The sequence below is a fragment of the Colossoma macropomum genome, unplaced genomic scaffold (genome assembly GCF_904425465.1).
Source record: "Colossoma macropomum unplaced genomic scaffold, Colossoma_macropomum, whole genome shotgun sequence".
Lineage (NCBI taxonomy): Eukaryota > Metazoa > Chordata > Actinopteri > Characiformes > Serrasalmidae > Colossoma > Colossoma macropomum.
This window is the reverse complement of record NW_023495818.1, coordinates 264,215-284,627: the sequence shown is the minus strand read 5'-3', so window position 1 is coordinate 284,627 and position 20,413 is coordinate 264,215. Positions and strand designations below refer to the sequence as shown.

Below are 20,413 nucleotides of genomic sequence, written 5' to 3'. Positions count from 1 at the left end.
CTTACGGCTGCTGTTACTTTTATCAGACAAGCCAGTTTTCATGGCACACGACTAAGTCTTAATGTACCAGATCAAGTGCCTTGAAAACATCTGGGCGTCCGAAAAGATATCTTAAAGGTTAACACTGTCTGAATGAGATTCTTTGTAAAAAACGATTGAAATGTCAAAGTGAGGGATGAGGTAGAGAATGCATACGCAGCAGCAGGTGCTGTTGGATATAAAAGTACATGGGCTGTAGACCAGCAAAACGGTCATGTTTTCTTATGGTTTAACCATGAACTGGAAACTTGTGTAACACACAAATTAAGACACAAGTGTGTTACACGAAGTGGGAGGAATTTGGTTTGGTGGAACTGTTGAATAATCTTCATGATTCAGCCTAAATATTTACAGGATGGACAAATACTCAGTTTGTTGCCTTCACAGAAAGCAAGGCATCATCTAAAAATGCTCACTTCCAGTTTATCACCACAGAAGACAGAATAAAAGGCAATGTTTCTTGCTATTTTCTAATCCAAGTTGTTGATGTTTATGTGAGTGAAAAAAAAAAGTGGGTTAATTATTCACAGGAATTGATCTACATAGGAAAGGTGTTAATCCAGATTAAAAGCTCATCAGTTCAGACTAGCATATGCATGCATTTGTCTCCAAACGTTTCTTTGATACCAATATAGGACTTTTAAAATGTAAATGACCTCTCGTCTGATTGATTACTCTGTCTTGTTGTAAGCAGTCTGATCTGATATATTTGCCTTTGATCTTTACTTTCCTTTTTATTGAATTATCCTTTTTTGCTTTTATGTACTTTGTACTTTCTTTTAATTATCTGTTTCATTGTTTTTTAAGTTACAGTCACTTCATTTTTATTATTTTTATTGATTTTCAATCTTGAGCACTTTGTCTTTATTATTCTTTATGACATTCCTTTTTGTTTGTATTTATATAAAACACATTAAATTGTCTTTGTGTATGAAACATGCTGTATAAATAAACTTGTCTTGTAACTTCAGTGTAAATGGGCGTGGCTAAACTGCTGTACACTGAAAATGTGATTGTTTTGTGACATCACAAAAGCAATGAATTCAAATATGCTGCTTTTCAGCTTAGTTTCCGTATATGAACTGTATGGACTGGTGAGTAAACAGTATGTTTTGAAACTTTAACAAGGTTTATGTCAGTAACAGATGGTTATAATATTAGATGGTAAAGAGAATATTGGATGGGCTGAAGAGAACATCAGCTTTGAATAGCTCCCAGCATCTCATTTGAGAGCTTCTTCACAGCTTCAGCAATCAAACAGTGAAATGAGTTGTTTAAATAGCTACTGGGGCACCATGGTCATCATTAGCCCAGTGCTATACCAAGCTAACAGAACAATCACAGTACATTTCACAGCAGCATTGCACTTTTTATCAACTTCAATGTGAGCAGAACACAACCAGATATAAGTTAAATAATTTCTGGAGGACGTTATACAAATTATAAAATATATATGGCCTGAATGTCTGTTACCAACAGTTATAAGCTTTAAATGTCCATGTTTTCAGCTTCAGATATCCATATACAGCTGTTATAACTGGAATCCCGGTTAGCATGGTGCTAACAAAATACTGTGGATCCCATAAGGTGCCATGAAAATGTTTATGATTTTAGTGATGTAAATGTAATGAATACATAAGCATTCTGCATTACACATCGCCGTAATGGCCTACTTAATTAGACTGCATCTGACTACTGACTGCAGACTGCGGGAGGGTGGAGCAAGGCAACAAATATTCATCCAAACGGATAACCACTCTGTGTAATACATCACAACGTACTTTATGCAGAATCACAGAATGCACGTACATGCACTTTATAATCCGATCATTATCAGACTTCAGCAATGTTCGGATAAGTCAAGTGGACATGTAAACACCTTACTTTGATTTCTTAGACTGGATCAAGGCCTAGAAATCTGGAGCTGATTTTAGTCCAGTAATCAGGTTTTCAGCTCATGTATACCCTTACTCTGATTTCTTTCAGTTTTCTCAGTTTGCACATATGCAAAAACAGATCCCTGTCCCGGAGAGAGCAAGCCAGCATTTAACACAGCACCCGCATGATGGCAACTAAAAATTTTGGAGTAATGCCGAAACCAACTACATGCTTGATGAAATGAAGGATTTAAATATTCTAGATAATGTATATTCTTATTTTCTGCTAAATAAAAAAAAAATCCATAGCATGATGATGCATTTCACTTTTTGTTTATGTCATGTTTTATTCTGTTTATTGGCTGTTTGCAAAGTAGAAATCTTTGTATTGCCTGACTCCTTTAGACCCAGAGTTTTGCACATTATCTGATTGCCTAAGTGCATGTAATCATGTTGAATTAATTACTTACAAAATCAAATTTTCTGCACTTATTAGATTACTTAGCACACATAAACATACTCACAGATTGGCTGTGTGAATCTACAGCTCAGGCTAGATGTAAATCAGCCCAGTTTTAGCCAGTTCTTATTTTTCTTATGACTTTTTTGGTGCTATTGTTCTCAGGTCTACAGAGGTTCAAAATGATCAACGTCTAGTCAGTTTGTAAATGCAAATAAAATGGTGTGGATGCCACTGGGTAAGGTTTCAGTAGTGTTATGATTGTGATAATAGTGACAAAATGGAATATTCAATCATTTGTTTTAAAAAAATAAACAAAATTAAGGTATAGGGTCAATATTGTGTCAGTAGTGTCAATAGTCAGTTAATAGTGTGAAATATGTTTTCAACTCTGGCTTTGAAACAATGCGATAGAGTGATCCATATACATCTTTACAATCAGATTGTAGAACAGGAACTATGTGTTTTATAGAGTGTTTGATTATGGCTCTGTCTGCGAAGTGAAGCAGGATGTTTGTAGGTTGCGTCTGTTGTAAAAGTCTGTGAGGCCTCACAGGTTGTTTGCCATTTAGAGGTCAGGGATAACTTTCCTCTGCATGGAGATAAGTGTGTAGTAAACTTTAGAAGATAGAGATGTGGTTATGAGAGCCATCGCCCACAAACAACCTTACTGCAAGCAGTAAATGTAGCCAATAGGTTTGTTCAGAAATGGAGAGGGTGGCCTAAACTCACACTCCAGATGTACTGTTACTTTTGTGAAGTAACAGTTTTTCTTTTTTAGGTGCTGGCCTTCTTTTTTTGAGATCCTTTTGACTAAAACAAATGATAAAGCTCAAAAGTAAGAGGTGTGACCAATATTGCAATATTGGCACTGCCACCAACAACATAATGAGACTAAACTAAATAAAAGGAATTAGTATCTAAAAGATAATGACTAAAAAGAATACTTTCTTCATAAAGTGCATCCCCTTGTTTCTTTGTCCATTTTATCAGCTCCACTTACTATATAGGTGCACTTTGTAGTTCTACAATTACAGACTGTAGTCCATCTGTTTCTCTGCATACTTTATTAGCCCATCTTTACTTTGTTCTTCAAAGTTCAATGGACAGGTCCTCTATAGGACCACCACAGAGCAGGTATCATTTAGATGATGGATCATTCCTAGTGCTGGAGTGTCACTGATGTGGTGGTGGTGGTGTGTTAGACTGTTTTGTGGTGTATTTTTAAACACCTCAATGTCACTGCTGCACTGAGAATAGTCCACCAACCAAAAATGTCCAGCCAACAGTGTCCTGTGGGCAGCGTCCTGTGACCACTGATGAAGGACTAGAGGATGACCAACACAAACTGTGCAGCAGCAGATGAGCTATCGTCTCTGACTTTACATCTACAAGGTGGACTGACAAGGTAGGAGGGTCTAATAGAGTGGACAGTGAGTGGACACAGTGTTTAAAAACTCCAGCAGCACTGCTGTGTCTGATCCACTCGTACCAGTGCAACACACACTAACACACCAGTGTCTGTCCAGATATATTTCTGATATGACCACATTAACAAAGATTAATGTGTAAGGGGGAATCCCACTGATTTCTTCGAAATCTCTGCATAATTCTGTGGATACGACATAAACAAAGTCATTTAGAGTGCTTTTATGTGAAATGTTCCATTCTAGAAAAACCGAGTCAGAATTGTTCGCAGTGGTAGGGAAAGGAAACAGATGTCTGCAGAGTTTATTGCTTCTAAAAGCTCCTTCAGAGAAAGTTCTTACATCAAATGGTTACAAATTAGCTGCCTGATGCCTGAGATGTTGTTTCCAATAGTTTCGATAAGATTTTGGTCAGAAATACATTTTTTAAAATCCATTTTTTGGAGCACAGGTACATGCAGAGTGTAATAAGGTAATATAGTACCCAAAGACAACTTTTTCACCATTTTCAACAGGACACATAGAGACACGTGTGGGTTCCCTGAAAAATAAATAAAATGGCTGTATGTGTTGTATACATTGCGACTCCTGGTTCCTAACACCACCACTATGAAAAGCAATGTGAGAACATTTCTCCACAATGAGATATTTCACATCAAACCACTCTGAATGACTTCCAAGTTTCCAACTTGACCACGAAATTATGCAGAAAGTGGAAAAAAAATCAGTGGAATTCCCCTTTAATATCTGGACCATAAAAGGATTACATTCATTTTAAGTGTAAAATATACACTAAAATTAAATTATGAAATATAAAAAACTGAATTTTAGTGAAGTCTGTGACCATAAAGCCATCCCAAATGTTGTTGCCCTAAATTACCAAACGCAAACCATAAAGGTGATTTTAGTATACTGCATGTACACCAGAGCTGTTTCTTGCTATAAGTGGTGGAAGCAATGCATGTATCATTTATTAATTTTGTTTATATCTTAGATATAATCTCCTGATCAAAATGAATGAAGTCTCTATTGGGGTGAGCAGCCACCCCCCTAAATAAGACATTGCTTGAGGCCCCCAAATGTTCATAAGCAAACTTAATGTACACTTGCTTCTCATCCAAATGACAGTGTTAATAATTTATACCCTTCATCAAGGATTTCATGAATATATTGTTTGTTGGGGTTTAGTTCACATTTTATGGAGAAAGAGGTGTTAAAGTATAAAAGAACAAAAGCAAGAAGACATGATGTTATGTGATCTCACTCTATATTCATTCATGGGTGAACAAACTGACTGGACTCTATTCAAGTACACCGTCTTAAAAAATGTGCACATAACTGAGAGAGTGCCCCCTGGTGACAGATAAAGGTAAACTCCTAGCAGTGCCAAGGCATCATACATAAATCAATCAAAAATCTTTATGTAAGAGTAAGTATATATTATATATAATAGTGTAAAACATTCTTTTAATAAGAATCTCGTAATACATACATGAACTGGATTGGTGTACAGTTGCACAGTCATGTGATAATATGAGAATCTTAAGATCAGAATGATCAGTGGCTCTAACTGAGCTCTAGAAGAAACAGCAAAAAAAGCACAATGTTATTGCAATCTTACAGAAAGTACAAAATGATTCTCACATACAGTGTGATTATATTTCAAGAATAGCTAATTAAATAGAAAATAATACATACTGTCAAATACGTCATGTGTACAAGAAAGATATCTTCACTGTCCAAACAAAACCTTGATCATTAGAAAATGTTTAACACCCATTACTTACATTATGTCAACACTTTGTCACAAATGGACTAAAAGAAATGGTCCAAAATGAACTGAAACAAAATCTTGCATTAAAGGTTCAGAACATTTTCCCTACTTTTACAAAGTTACCCTTTTGGCAATACAAGGTTTTGTTTCAACAGTGATGATACGGATCAGTAATAAAAGTTGCATATCAATAAGTTGAGTATAGTTGACTATTAGACTTTCAGTTTAAACAGCCTGTTATTTTTTTTCAAGAGCGACTGTATTGAAGCAGTTATTTAGAAAAAGGTTGTTGTAATGAAATGAAAGCAGACAGATGTAAATGAGAATTTGTTGGACGTATTGCCTAATTTAGGAACTGGTCAAGTCTTTTCTGGATGTTTTTAAAGGCGTCTTTGCCCAGATAATCTGCTCGGCCCTCCTCCCACTGCCTCCGACGCTCCTCCTCACTCTCCACTGCATCCTGCCAAGGAGACAAAGTGGAAAAAATGTCTTAATTGAAAGAGGAACCCTGAAATGTACCGCATCTGTTTGCTCTGGAGTGTACAGTGTATATTATTATCAGATTGTTGGAAAACAATATTGCACATGTAAATATTTGTGACAGTACTATCCTGAAAATAATAACACATTTTCAAATGTTTAAACCACCTTTAGGCCAAAAGATCTCCAATATGTGCTTTTAACAGCAGTTTGGAAAAGAAAACTGTTGTATCTATATTTAGGCTAAAGCTGCTGTTCATGGCAAGGAAGTTACTTTGAAGCTGAGTGAAGCGCAAACAGTTATTGGCAAATACCTTTGATAGTATTGTTTCTTACTTAATGGAAAAGTAATAGCAAAAATTGAATGTTCGCAAAGAAAGCAAGTGTCCTCAAATTTTTGATGGCTAGTGTATACACACAGTGACCTCCAGTGACCCCCCTCTTTCAATTGGTATGTGATTGGTTCCTAGGCGTCTCACGGTTGTAAAATATGGCGCTTTGAAATCGGATTAATATTTTTTAATCACCCTGTATATATATTTCTATTCAGCTGTTGTCTTTCTCATAATACCATGAACAAACCTGCTGCAATACTTTTTTAAAGCATACAATAATTTAAAATACCAATGACTTTTGTAAGTCACCTCTTCATCAATAGTGTTTGATGCTGTAACAAAACCCTCAACAAACAACACTGCTACAATATATCACTGACTCAAATGTACACTTTGTCCTTAAAAGTCCATGCATTACCTGTTGTTCACAGGCAGATGGCAGTATTAGTCTTAGGAAAGCTCTCTAAGATTGAAGAAAGGCTTTTCAGTTCCAGTGGAAAAATAAAATAATTTGCTGACTTGTGACTAAATGAGTCTGACTTCATTTCCTGTTTTGCTCGACCATGGCCTGAAAACATTAAAGTCAAATGGCACCCAATTAAGAGGCAACTATTACCATACCATAAGGTCAGTGATCTAGCGAATGAATAATGGCTTTTGGCACCATCCTACATACAGCGTCTGGTTCCGATACAGCCAGTTTTTCAGCAGACTCTGTCCCCATGTCTTCTTCTTCTTCTTCCTGATCAGAGGATGAGTACTGGAGCTCTGAGCCTTCTGATTCCTCAGCATCACTCAGGTCAGAACTCTGCAGTGTTAAGAGACCATGTCGTCAATAACACTAACAAACAACTGAGGTACAGCAGACATGTGGAATTACATTCAGTGTAAATCAGATTTTTTATGTGCTCTCCATGTTGTGTGTTGGAGCTGATGCGTTTTTTACTAGGTGTGCCTACATTCTTCAGTGGTGAGTTAAAGAACTGAAGCCTGGAGGGCTTATTGCTTATCCTCTAAAGAGAAGGTGGAGTTCTTTTATTGTGATTCACAGAGAGAGAGAGGGAGAGAGAGAGAGAGAGAGAGAGAGAGAGAGAGAGAAGAGTGAGTCAGCGTGAATGGGAAATCATAACGCCTTCCTTCTGTACTGCAACATATTTCTGAGTGAAACACAAGGGAAGGATATATAAGAAAGGATCTCTAAACTACCCGACTATTTCGCTCATTTAACATAACATTTGCTTGTTACTGATTAATCTTATTTTTATTATTATTGTATTTTGCCCACTTGCTGGTACACAGTGACAAAATACAGACGATCAGCTGAAGTCAATACACTTTGATCAAACATTACAGGAAAACAAGAATTATGTTTTTTAATGTATGCTAAGGCAGAGGTTTTCTAACTTTTTCAGTTTAAGTCCCCCTTTGTGGACCACCCCCCAACCCCAACCCCCCACCGCCCCATTATGTTCTACTAAATATCTATTAAATGCAAATGGATGTTAAGTTGAATGTAATAGATTCTGTAAAATCCAGTGGGGAACCCTCAGGGCTGGACTTAATTAGCTCCAGAGAAGGCCTGATGCTTTTTGTGAAATTGAACAATACATGTCTGTGATTTTAATTTCATTATTATAACTGCAGTACTGCAGTAATTCTCAGATAACATTATTAGGTAACACTTTATTTGGATGGTCCATTGTAGATGCTTTTTAGATGCTCAGTATATCTTTAAATAACATTCAACTAAATATCTATGAAATGCAACTTAACCCTAACCCTAACCGTAATATTGTTGTTGATCAACTGAACATCACCAGAAAGTTTGTTAATGATGTAAGTGTCTGTAGATCATCTATAACGGGCCATCCAAATAAAGTGTGACTACATTGTTAAGTTTAAGTTGGAAACAAAGGTGTAAAATCTTGAAACATTATCAATTTTTTTTCTCCGTGGAATGTAAGTTGATACAGCCAAGCAAGTGCTCCAATTGGTGGGGACTTCAGGAGCTGAACTGAAGGCCTAATGTGTCAGATTAACCAGTGACAGTGGAATCAACCAATTACAAACAGTAGATGCTCAAAATAGAGTTTACATTTTTTATTCGTAGCAATCATATAAAAATAATACTATCTTGCTCAAAAAAACAAATGAGTTAGGTTGTGGTCTCCTCTAATTTTTCAGTCCTGCACTGTAGCTGTACCTGATTTGTGGTGATTTAGAAATGCACTCTGTGCACTGCTAATTGATTATTAAAAGCTTGTATAACTTAGCTACATTTGCCTGATAGCTCCAGCACAAAACTAAACAAGCAAACAGACTTTAAACATGTCTTGGCTGATTAAGCCTTTAGAGTAAAGGGTAAACTGTGTAAATTTGATACCAGGCTGAATGATCACTTTAAAGTCATCATAAATGAGAAACCAGAACGCATCTCCCTTCCTGTACTGTGACATATTTCTGAGCAAAACACAATTTCAGGGCGGGTCTCTGGGCTAGCAGAGTGTTTTGCTGGATGATTGAGGGTGATGGTGGGTTAATATTGTTTTCCTTACCTACTGGTGCACGTAATGAAAAATCAGACAGTATTCAAGGCAGGCAAAAGTCATTACATTTCAATTGCTATCGCAAATTAAGTGAAAACAAGAATTTTGTCTTTCAAATAATATGAATGATGAACTGTATTTAATACTTAATATGACCAGGGACATGAACTAATAAAGTAAAAGAGGAATTCCTCTGATTTTTGTAAATGTTTGCATAATTAAATCATTTAAATGTAAAACAAAGTCATTCAGAGTGGTTTTGTGTGAAATGGTTCATTGTAGAGAAACTAACCAGTTTGGATTTCTTTACAGTGGTGGTGATAGGAACCAGGAGTCATGATGCCCACGATGAAAATACAGCCATTTTATTCACTTTCCAAAATCACTAGTAAGCCTATGTGAGTCTTCTGACTTTTTACACGTAATGGCAAAGATAAAACAGTTAAATCTGAATGCATAGGTTTTCTTTGAGGGCTACTTTGCCTTACAGCACCTTGCATGTACCTCTCCACCATGAATGCATCTGAACTAGTTTCAGGCCAAAACCTGATCTTAAAACTATCGTAAAACAATGTCTCAGGCATCAGTCATCATGTTTGTAGTCATTTCATGTGATAACTTTTGATAAAGGGAGCATTCAACTCTCCAGACATCTGGTTCCTGTCACCACCACTGTGAACAATTACGTCTTCTCTAGAACAGAGCATCTCACATCAAACCACTCTGAGCGACTTTGTTTATATTTTAACCATTTAACTACAGAGAAAGTTTGAAAAAATAGTGGAAATTCGCCTGTGAGTGAGATTTCACAGAGAAAGACAGAGAGAAAAACAGCTCACTCACTGCCAAAATCGGCTCATTCCCCATCATCTCCTCCAGCTGACAACATGAACTTGAGCCGGGCACGTTCAAAGTCAAATCTCCATGCGGCTGGCTGAGCGTCTCTTCTTCGCTACTCTGGGACTCCGAGTCCGTCTCTTGGCTTTGAGGCTGAGGAGCCGTCTGTAGTGCTGCCAAAGGCTGCTGCCTCTTTAGTGAAAAAAGGCAAGAAGAGATAAACACACAGCCACATCCTCTTCTATTGCAGGTTTTAGTGGGAGGTGGATTCTAACCTTGTATCCAAAGAGAACACATGCACTCCTAAACATAAAGGTTCCTAAAAGGTTCTTGGCTCGGACCCACGGTTCTAAGAAAACCCTGTAATTGGTACAGAATGTTTAAATGATGAGGAGATTCTTTAAATGTTAAAAATATTTCTCATACTGACTCATTTTATTTACAAAAATGGTTCTTTAAAGGTTCTTTTATGTCATCGCTCTAAAGAACCATTTTGATAGTGTAGAGATGCTCTAGAGGTCTGTAGTTATGTATTAAATGTTGAGTGCTGTGCAAAGGTCAGAATACACCCTTCATTTATCCAATTACCAGTCAAAATGGCCATTAGCACAAGTCATTCTGTGTAAAGAAAAAAGCAGAAAACAAATAAATAATTATAAAAAATTATAAAATGTTTCGGTATCTAGTGTGTTCACTCTTTACCTTTATTACAGCTTCTGTTCTTTTCAGGAGTCTTGCTTTTAGTTTTTTAAAGAAACCTGCAGGAGTATTTTTCCACACCTCTAAAGTTCAGTCTTAGCAGTTGGTTGCACTTTCTACTTCTTACAATCTGTGTAATCCCAAATCCACATTCAGTGATGTTGAGGTTTGATCTCTGATGTGGTCAGTCCTTTGGTCTGAGAACATCAGCAGCTTCTATGCTTCATTTGCAATTTTTCTTTCGTCTATTTCTTTTCTCAGTAAGGGTTTCTTGTCAGCTACACATCCTTTCAGACTCATAGTGTTGAGTTGTTTTCTCACAGTGGAAGGATGGACAGAAACACCTGTGGATGTTTTCAGATCTGAAGTAAGAGTGGAGCTTGATTTCTCCTCTCTCTCATAGATAAAAGCTTTAAGTACTGCTTATCTGATGGGGACAGATTTGGTGGTCTACCAGGTCTCGCACGGTTGTTTGGAAACCCACTTATTTTTATTTGATTCTCACCTTCCTTATCTTATCTTATATCTAATCTCCTTATAAATATCCCTTAAAATGAATAACTTGTGCATAATGGTCAATTTGACTGGAAATAAAACGTTTCTGTTGGACTGGACAACTCGACAGCTTATCTTGAATATGTTGAACACAATGAAAACATAGAAAAGAAGATTGTGTAAAGACATTCATTTTGTCTGAAAATTGACATTTCTTCAAGAAAAAAGCACAGTTTTCTCTAGAAAAGTGCATCTCAAGTAAAAAGTCTTTCTATTTTGTGAGGTGGGGGGAGGGGGGGCAGTCCCTTTACTCTTATGGAAGGCTCAAGACCCCCCCTGGCCTCCTCAATTCTAATCACTTTATTGGATGAGGAAAATAAATCTCAACTGTATGCTGTATGCTATTTTACTCCAAGTAATTTTATACCATTTCTATTGATCTATTAATTAAAATATATTCATGAAATATAAAGTACAATTGGCTTTTTCCAACACTGTCAAAAGTAAGTAAAAAATAGGAGAATGGAATTACTAATGATAAGTCATGTGTATAAAATATCATTTTTTATATTATCTCATATTAGGTGCTATGGTAGCACCTAATGTGAGATCATACTGATAATATTAATAATAAAATAATTCTATAATAAAATATGAAAAATGTTAATATGAATGTACCTTTCACATCCTAAAAATGCAAAAATTGATAAGGTTCTCTTACTTGCTGGCCTGTCTGGCTGTTGTACTCCTCCCACCACATATTTACATAGCGCTCCAAATTCCTGCTGAAATCCAATGGATCAACATCACTGGACGGTTGCTGGTTGTATTGGAGGTTCCAGGGCTTGGTTCCACCCAGGAAGTGAATAATTCTTGCCTGATGACCATACCTGAATAACAACAAACAATCAGCATAAAGGAAAAGAACTGCATTATAAACTTCCCCTTTACTCCTTTGTGTACATTTTTGGTTTATGGTTTGCTGATGAATACATACTTGTGGAAAGCAGGTAAGTATGTGTACAGTGCACTGGCACTTAGGTTATAAATAAACGGTAGATGTTTGTTGATGTCTTTTGTTGCCCAGTCACTGAAGAAGGAGTTTAGAAGTCCTTGGTCACCTCCTAAAAAACAAAATGCAACATAATTTTTTCATGCTTTTTTGAAATGGCATAGTACTTTTCTACAATCCATTTATGTTCATAGGATCTGTTTATGGAAACTGCAGAAACAGCCTGTTTTGAAGTCATTGCTGACTGTGATCTCACAATAACCAGTGCAATTACATATGTCTGCCTATTCACTCACACTGAAGTTATAAGGAGTGTCCGGACCTCTTTTTGAATGTGGCACAGTACAGGACAGCTGATCAGCTCTGATAATACACTGATCAGGCATAACATTTTGACCACCTCCTTGTTTCTATGCTCATTGTCCATTTTATCAGCTCCACTTACTATATAGGTGCACTTTGTAGTTCTACAATTACAGACTGTAGTCCATCTGTTTCTCTGCATACTTTGTTAGCCCACTTTTACTCTGTTCTTCAGCGGTCAGGACCCCTATGGACCCTCACAGAGCAGGTACTATTTGGGTGGTGGATCATTCTCAGCACTGCAGTAACACTGACATGGTGGCGGTGTGTGTTGTGCTGGTCTGAGTGGATCAGACACAGCAGTGCTGCTGGAGTTTTTAAACCCCTCAGTGTCACTGCTGGACTGAGAATGGTCCACCAACCAAAATATCCAGCCAACAGCGTCTTGTGGGCAGCGTCCTGTGACCACTGATGAAGGACTAGAGGATGACCAACACAAACTGTGCAGCAGCAGATGAGCTATCGTCTCTGACTTTACATCTACAAGGTGGACAGACAAGGTAGGAGTGTCTAATAGAGTGGATAGTGAGTGGACACAGTGTTTAAAAGCTCCAGCAGCACTGCTGAGTCTGATCCACTCAGACCAGCGCAACACACACTAACACACCAGTGTTACTGCAGTGCTGAGAATGATCCACCACCCAAATAGTACCTGCTCTGTGAGGATCCATAGGGGTCCTGACCGCTGAAGAACAGAGTAAAAGTGGGCTAATAAAGTATGCAGAGAAACAGATGGACTACAGTCTGTAATTGTAGAACTACAAAGTGCACCTATATAGTAAGTGGAGCTGATAAAATGGACAATGAGCATAGAAACAAGGAGGTCATAATGTTATGCCTGATTGGTGAATTTCATTCACTTAAAACCTTCAGGACTTTGCATCAGAGTTGCACTGAATGTATTTGAAATGATTAACTTTTCTGCAGCTGCATTCTTAAAAAGAAAGATTCCTAAATAATTCTTGCCTTGGGCATGTGGTTCTAAGAAAAAAACTTGGGTAAAGAACCTTTAGATTATGTGCAGGTTCTTTAAATTTTAAGGTTCATATGCATATCTCATTTACAAGAAAAAAAGAATAAGGACCCTCCAAAGAACTTTTATCTTGTTTTTGAGAATGTATACCGCAACCATTTCCTTCACTTCACCGTCAAAGCTGCCATGCAGGTCAGCGTGCTTCAGCAGGCGTAAGTAGGTGTCCAGGCTGGGTCTGAAAACAAAGACTCCAGAATTGAAGCAATCCGGCCAGCCTGGATCTGGAGCCGCTGACAACTCCTCTCGCTCGAAAAGCTCATCTACGTTGCCCAACACCTGAGACAACACAGAAGAGCATAAGGCAGATCAAATATCAGCCCCTCATTTCTATAACAAAGAGTAATGTTCCCCTTATTATGAAAAGTTTGAAGTTTGCTTCTTTAGTTTTGCACTGGAGCTGCAAGGCTAATGTAGCTAATAAGTAATTTTTTTTATAATAGTTAGCAATTTAATGTAATTTTTGTAATGAACTCTGCTATACATACACAGCAAGCACAGATAATGTTTATCAATTTATACATTTTTATAAAAAATAAACTTTATTTACAAAATGTTATTCTAAATTATTTACAGTAATCTCACATTGTTAGCATGAACCAGAACAAAATCCACTTCAATGACTTTGCACTACTATCAATCTACTTTACAATGGTTAAATAAAGAATGCATGTTAAAGTAAACCTATGTGTAGTTAACCAACACAATTTTGGTTCCATTCGACATCAAACAAAACAAACTTAGTTAGGTGGACACTTAAACTGAAAATGGATTGCAAGGGCGTTATTTCACAAAGGACACATTATCATGATTGGTATTAGTAGTATTAGTTTTAAAAGTTATTCTATGCTACGCTACACGTTCAATTCATCGTGGGGCATCTTTAACAAATATTGGGCTCCCAAAATAGACTGGTTGGAAAAAGATTTCTGATAAACTGTCTTTTAAACACAGATTTAGGTCACACATGACCGTTGGTAGTAGGTCACCATCTAATCAGTTTATCGAAACTAACCTTGGAAATCCATTAACTTTATGAATAGGTCGCCTAGCGAATATTCAACATCTGTTGAAATTATTAATAAGTCGTATACTGACATCGTAAAATGGATTGTGGACATGCATTTATGCTCATAATATGTCCATGATGGACTGACAAATTTTTAACAGATTTTGGATATTCAAAGGCATTCTTTGTTCACTGGGATTGCACTAATTACATGTATAAATCATCATGTTTGCCACAAATTACTAGAACTACGATACTAATACTGGGTAGGGCCTCCATTTGCTTTCAAAACAGTATCAATTCTTCACGGCATGGATTCCACAAGATGTTGGAAACATTTTTTTGACATTCTGGTCCGTGTTGACATGATTAGATCATGCAATTTCTACAGATTTTTCAGGTGCACTGTCATGCTGCGTATCTCCCGTTCTTCCACATCCCATACTGGATTCAGATCCGGTGACTGGAAAGGCCACCAAAGGACACTGAACTCATTGTCTTGTTCATGAAACCATTCTGAGATTACTTTTTACTTGACATTGTGCATTATCATGCTGGAAGTAGTCGTTAGAAGATGGTAAATTGTGGCCATAAAGGGATGCACATGGTCAGCAACAATACTCAAATGGGCTGTGACATTCAAGCAATGATTGATTGGTATTAACATGTGTCAAAAACACATCCCTCACACAATTACACCACCTCCACCAGCCTGAACTATTGACACAAGGCAGGTTTGGTCCATGGATTCATGCTGTTGGTCCCAAATTCTGTCCCTACCATCTGAGATTCATGAAACCAGACTACATTTTTCCAGGTTTTCAACTGTCCAGTTTTTGTGAGCCTGTGCCCACTGTAGCCTCAGCTTTCTGTGCTTGGCTCAACGTGGTCTTCTGCTGTTGTAGCCCATCCACCTCAAGGTTTGAAGTGATGCACCTTCTGGGATGCTTTTCTGCTCACCATAATTGTACAGAGTAGTTATCTGAGTTACTGTAGTATTTCTGTCAGCTTGACCAGTTTGGCCAATCTCCACTGACCTCTATCATTAACAAGAACTTCTGCTCACTGGATGTTTTTTTTTATCTATTGCACCATTCTGAGTAAGCTTTAGAGAATGTTGCGCATGAAAATTCCAGGAGATCAGATCAAACTAGCCTGTCTGGCAACAACAAGCATGCCATGCTATTATTGCATACAAAGCAATTATAGCTGTGACAGCAGTGTGATATGACTACATGAGAAAAACTGCAGTTGGGTGTGGACCATGGGACATCAGCTCTTTGTGAAATATTTGTGAAAACACACAGTTATCACAGTCTTTTGAAGTCTGTTTGGCTGGCCATGGCCTTTAAACACAAGCCTGCCCAAATGTTTTCACTGTTTGCTTTGTCAGCAAGGAGAACAGGTTCTTTCAGTGACATGCCATGAACATTAATTTTCAGTAGCGATTCACTTTATATTATAGTCTAGAGCAAATACTGAAATACACACTTTTGCACTGACTGATGTTCACTGTCAATTGAAGACCAATGTGAATGAAGTCCAGGTGGTTTGCTCCTATGTAGGCTTCAACAACAATATACATTTAGACAAACACTTGTCATTTGCAGAATTATAGAAGAGGGATGGTAAGATTATGTTACACATAAGCTACGTTTATGTGGTCAGAAACTAAAATATTGGCAAAATGGCACATTGGCGCCCTTCTTCTGAACAAGCTTGTGTCCGTGTTTCATAAGCATGTTCTCTACTATTCTTTGCCAGATTGAAAATACACATAATAATCTTTCCAAACAGCATTTAAAGTATGTGTGTAGTTAATCCGTTGATGTTCTGTTTTTTTACAGTCTGTAATTAAGCGCACTATTTTCTATTGTATTTTTTTTAACAATAGATAAAAAGACTGTTAAAGGGAAAGGCTAAATTAAGTTGAAACAATAAAAAAGTCAAATGGCTTGTGAAAGAATGTATGATTTGCACAGAACTGGCACCATAGCTAATTTATTGAAGTCTTTGAATGAACCCAAATAAAAGCTCAAAATGGTCAAATTATTTTTCTACTTAACTGACAAAACAAAACTGACTCAATTAGCAGATTAGCAGATTAGGTGCATCAATAAAAACCATAGAGCCACAGCTGATCAGAACGTTTTAAGGTGGAGGACCATTCTCATCATTGCAGTGACACCAACATGGTAGTAGCATGGTAGTGAGTGATGTGCTATCCAGTCAACAGTCTACTTTAATCAGTAACTGACCACTGATGAAGAGCTAGAGGATGATAATTTTGCATATGATACAGTCTCCGACTGTATCTGACTTGTTTGTCAATTGAACTTAAAAGAAATAGTGGTAATGTGGAAACAAGCAACTGGACTGGTTTACCTGAAAAACTGAAATAAATAAATACATAGTTAGAATTAAACAATGCAAAGCAAGAATAAATAGTTTAAATGAACATAAAGCAATATTTTGTCCATGCCACTGTTGAGCTGAGAACATCCACCACCTAAATAATACCTGGTCAGCGGTAGCCCCATGGCAGTCCCTTTGTGATTGATGGGGTGGAGGTGGGCTGATAAATTATGCATCAACAGATGGGCTTCCGTCAGTAACTGTAAACCTACAAAGTGCACCTATATGGAAGGAGTTTCTGAAGGACAGTGAGTGTATTTCTTTAGTGAACACTTACGAGTGTGTCGGCATCCAGAAACACACACTTAGTGTAGTGTGTGAGCGTCCAGCAATGAATCTTGGTGAAAGTGACACCTAGGTCTGGACGTCTCAGCCAGGAGAGGTGAGCACTGTCCCTGCTGTCCAACACATCCACCACTATGATCTCATCAAACACGTCCTCTAAAGACACACTGAGGACATACGCATAAACACAAGACTATTACTGTGCATAGATGAGTAACAGTGACAAGACTTAACAGATTTTTTTTAGTGAAGAACTTCTAGATTATTTTTGCTTTTAAATAGATTTTACCAGTGTGATATATTTTTCAGTGCATTACCAAAATAATGTTCATTTATGCACAATGGGGTGTAACAATGCATTGATCTGAATGTGGTCAGTATGCTTGTATATGTAGTCATTTTAGGCCAGAATAAAAATTCAGGCTGTTTTCAGACAGTAAAAAAGCTTGGTTTACTGTTTTTATGTTCAGTAACTTTTTTAAAAAAAAACAGAATTGTACCAACAGAATCAAATTGAATTGAGGTGAATGTTAGATTTCGCAATGCACTTAATTGATTTCTAAAGAAACATGAATTAAGTCAATTGAATTAAGATCCACCAATTGTTGTATACAATTACCTATTTTTGTGGTACATTTTGAAGCATGGCTTAAGATTTGAGAGATCCCATTACCGTGTCTCTCTGCTAATACTGGGAGAGATCATCACCACCAATTTTCGAGTTGTTCCATGCCTTCGTAAACACTTGCCCACCACTAGACTCCCCTTACAGTAGGCATCAGTAGTGGCCAGAGTCACAAAGGCCTGGTGAGCCACTGAAAGAGAAAAAGAGACACATACTTATAAACAGAGAGACAATAATGTAAAAGCACAGTAGAAACAGGCAGTGAAATAGTTGCAACATCAAAAAATGAATGTAATACAGCAGATTATTTATTTAATTCCAGTCAATATGGCCATATATAACATATATCATATAAGGAGTTCCTTTTTCCACTTGGAGTATCAATTTGGACTATTATTCAATAAAATAGGCCCATCACAGTGACAAGCTGACAGCGGGAATTCCTAAGTAAAAGAAAAATGTACTTTTAAAAACTTGCAACCAGCTTTTTATTTGGGGTTTCCCATATTCTGTCCAACCACCTGAATGTAGAAGTAGGTGGGTTCTTGGACTGAAACATGACAATAAAGCAGGAATAAATATTTATATCATGATGCCCACTAATGTGATCTCTCCTCTGATGCAGGCTTGATTAATCAGAGGCCTTCCATATTTGATTAATGACTCAGTTTTCTCTCTGACCTTCTTCCTTCTGCCAGACCAAAGGAACAGATGGCCATTAGATGATTGAAATATCTCAGTTCACTGGACAGAGGCTGAGGTCGGAATGACCGAAAGGATATGCTGGTGTGCAGAATGAATTAAAAAAATGATAAAACTTAATTGGTGTGTGATTTTAATTGAATGTTGTCATTAAAGTGTAGGATAGGTTTATGGTAGCTTGCCATAGGGTTGAAGTACTTTCTGTTATGGATTTGGACTAGTTATTGTCACTTTAATGGAACTAACTGATCTCTGATATGAAAATACTAGCATTTGTGTATTAAACAATACCTAGGTCCAGTTTTTGGTGGTTTCAGATGGTCTAAGCTGGTCTTTGTTGGCCAAGGTACGTTGATCCTCCAGCTGGACTTCATGATGCTCATCAACTGGTTAAGCTGGTCACCCAGCTTGTCCAAGCTGGTCAGGCTGGTCAACCAGCTTGGACAAGCTGATCATGCTGGTCAACCAGGTTGGTCAAGCTGGTCATGCTGGTTAACAAGCTTTAGTATGAAGTGTGCTATAAGCTAATAAGCAATAGTGAGAATGCTATTGGAATGCATTGACATGAAATGTGCTATAAGCCAATCAGGAACAGTGAGAATGCTACAGGAAAGCTTTAGCATGAAGCATGCTATACACACTTAAAAAGATGTTTTTTCAAGGGTTCTTTAGTAAAAAAAAATGTTCTATTTAGAACCATGAACACTCATAGAACCCTTTGCATGATTAAAGGGTTCTTTGCATCATGAAAGCGTTCTTCAGATTGATAAGGGATGTGTTGTAGGTGCTTCTATATAGCACTTTTTTTGGTGCTATAAAGAACTCTTTTCACAAAGGTCCTATATAGTACCATCTTCAGCACATTCTCCATCAATACAAAGAACTCTTTCACAATGCCAAGAACTCTTTAATCATGCAAATGGTCCTATGAGTGTTCATGGTTCTATATAGAACTATTTTCATTATTAAAGAACCGTTGAAGAACCATTTTTACGTGTGCAGGCTATTAGAGGATAGTGAGTATGCTGTGCGAATGCTTTAGCATGAGCTAATGTTATGCTATGGGCTAATAGAGCACCTTTCAAGTTTCAAGGACAGTATGCAATAAAACATTGTAAAAAAAAAATGACGAACAGAAACATAATAGACTATTTTGATGTTGCAGAGTGCAGAGTGAGTAAACGAGTTCATGAAATCTAACCAGAGGCCAACTGAGACATAAGAAGAGATTTAAGTTCTTTACTTACCTGTCATTTTCCTGTAGTACTCCTGGTGCCTAGCAAAGAAATTTATGTTGCAACATTAAATCAAAGACCAAAAAGCAACAGTCAGTGCATGAAGACCTGCTCCTAGATCCAACACTGTAACTCTATGACACACTGCCTGGTCTAAGAATCAAGTTGGCTATAGAATATTACTTCAACATAGCATAGCTTAATAGCTTATACCGTACATGAAGCAGAACAAGCTGAAACTCAACTGGTCGTAGTGGTAACTCCAGATGTCGTCACTTTAAAGAAAAGGTCAACAGGAGAAAAAATAAACAAGCGGGTCTCTGGGTATAACGGTCATGAGATACTGGAGGTCATTCAACTGGGCTAACACATTTAGCCTGGGCTGCTATGCAACGTGCAATGAATGAGATCTACAGTACCAGCAGTACTTACTGCTGTCAACAGAAATCATGCAGGACTACAGAGAAGCACATGATTAACAGATTAACATATAACACACACACACACACACACACACACACACACACACACACACACACACACACATATATATATATATATATATATATATATATATATATATATATATATATATTATACTAATCATTCCAATGAATTGGTTCAAAGTTCAGAGTTCAAAACACACCTCAGACTAAAATCCTTTAGCTTTGAGTGACCCTATACCTGAATTATGTTTATTTTATTAAAACAAATGATTGAACATCTTATTATCATTTTATCATACATCACTACCAAAACAATCATGAC

General features: G+C 37.2%; 1 protein-coding gene across 2 annotated transcripts; it reads right to left on the bottom strand.

Annotated features, from left to right (window-relative positions):
* Positions 1-5,253: 5,253 nt before the first annotated feature.
* Positions 5,254-19,967, bottom strand: gyg2 (glycogenin 2). 2 transcript variants are annotated; one of them, XM_036563562.1, is made up of 10 exons: positions 19,864-19,963; positions 19,658-19,686; positions 17,757-17,898; positions 17,076-17,250; positions 13,491-13,653; positions 11,967-12,093; positions 11,691-11,859; positions 9,782-9,967; positions 7,069-7,200; positions 5,254-6,037 (listed from the first exon to the last, which is right to left on the bottom strand). In XM_036563562.1, coding segments are annotated over exons 1-10 (1,242 nt in total). In that variant the 5' UTR covers positions 19,866-19,963; the 3' UTR covers positions 5,254-5,920. The 2 variants fall into 2 exon arrangements, with proteins under 2 accessions (XP_036419455.1, XP_036419456.1); XM_036563563.1 differs by having other exon boundaries at positions 5,827-6,037; positions 19,891-19,967.
* Between the last annotated feature and the right edge of the window lie 446 nt (positions 19,968-20,413).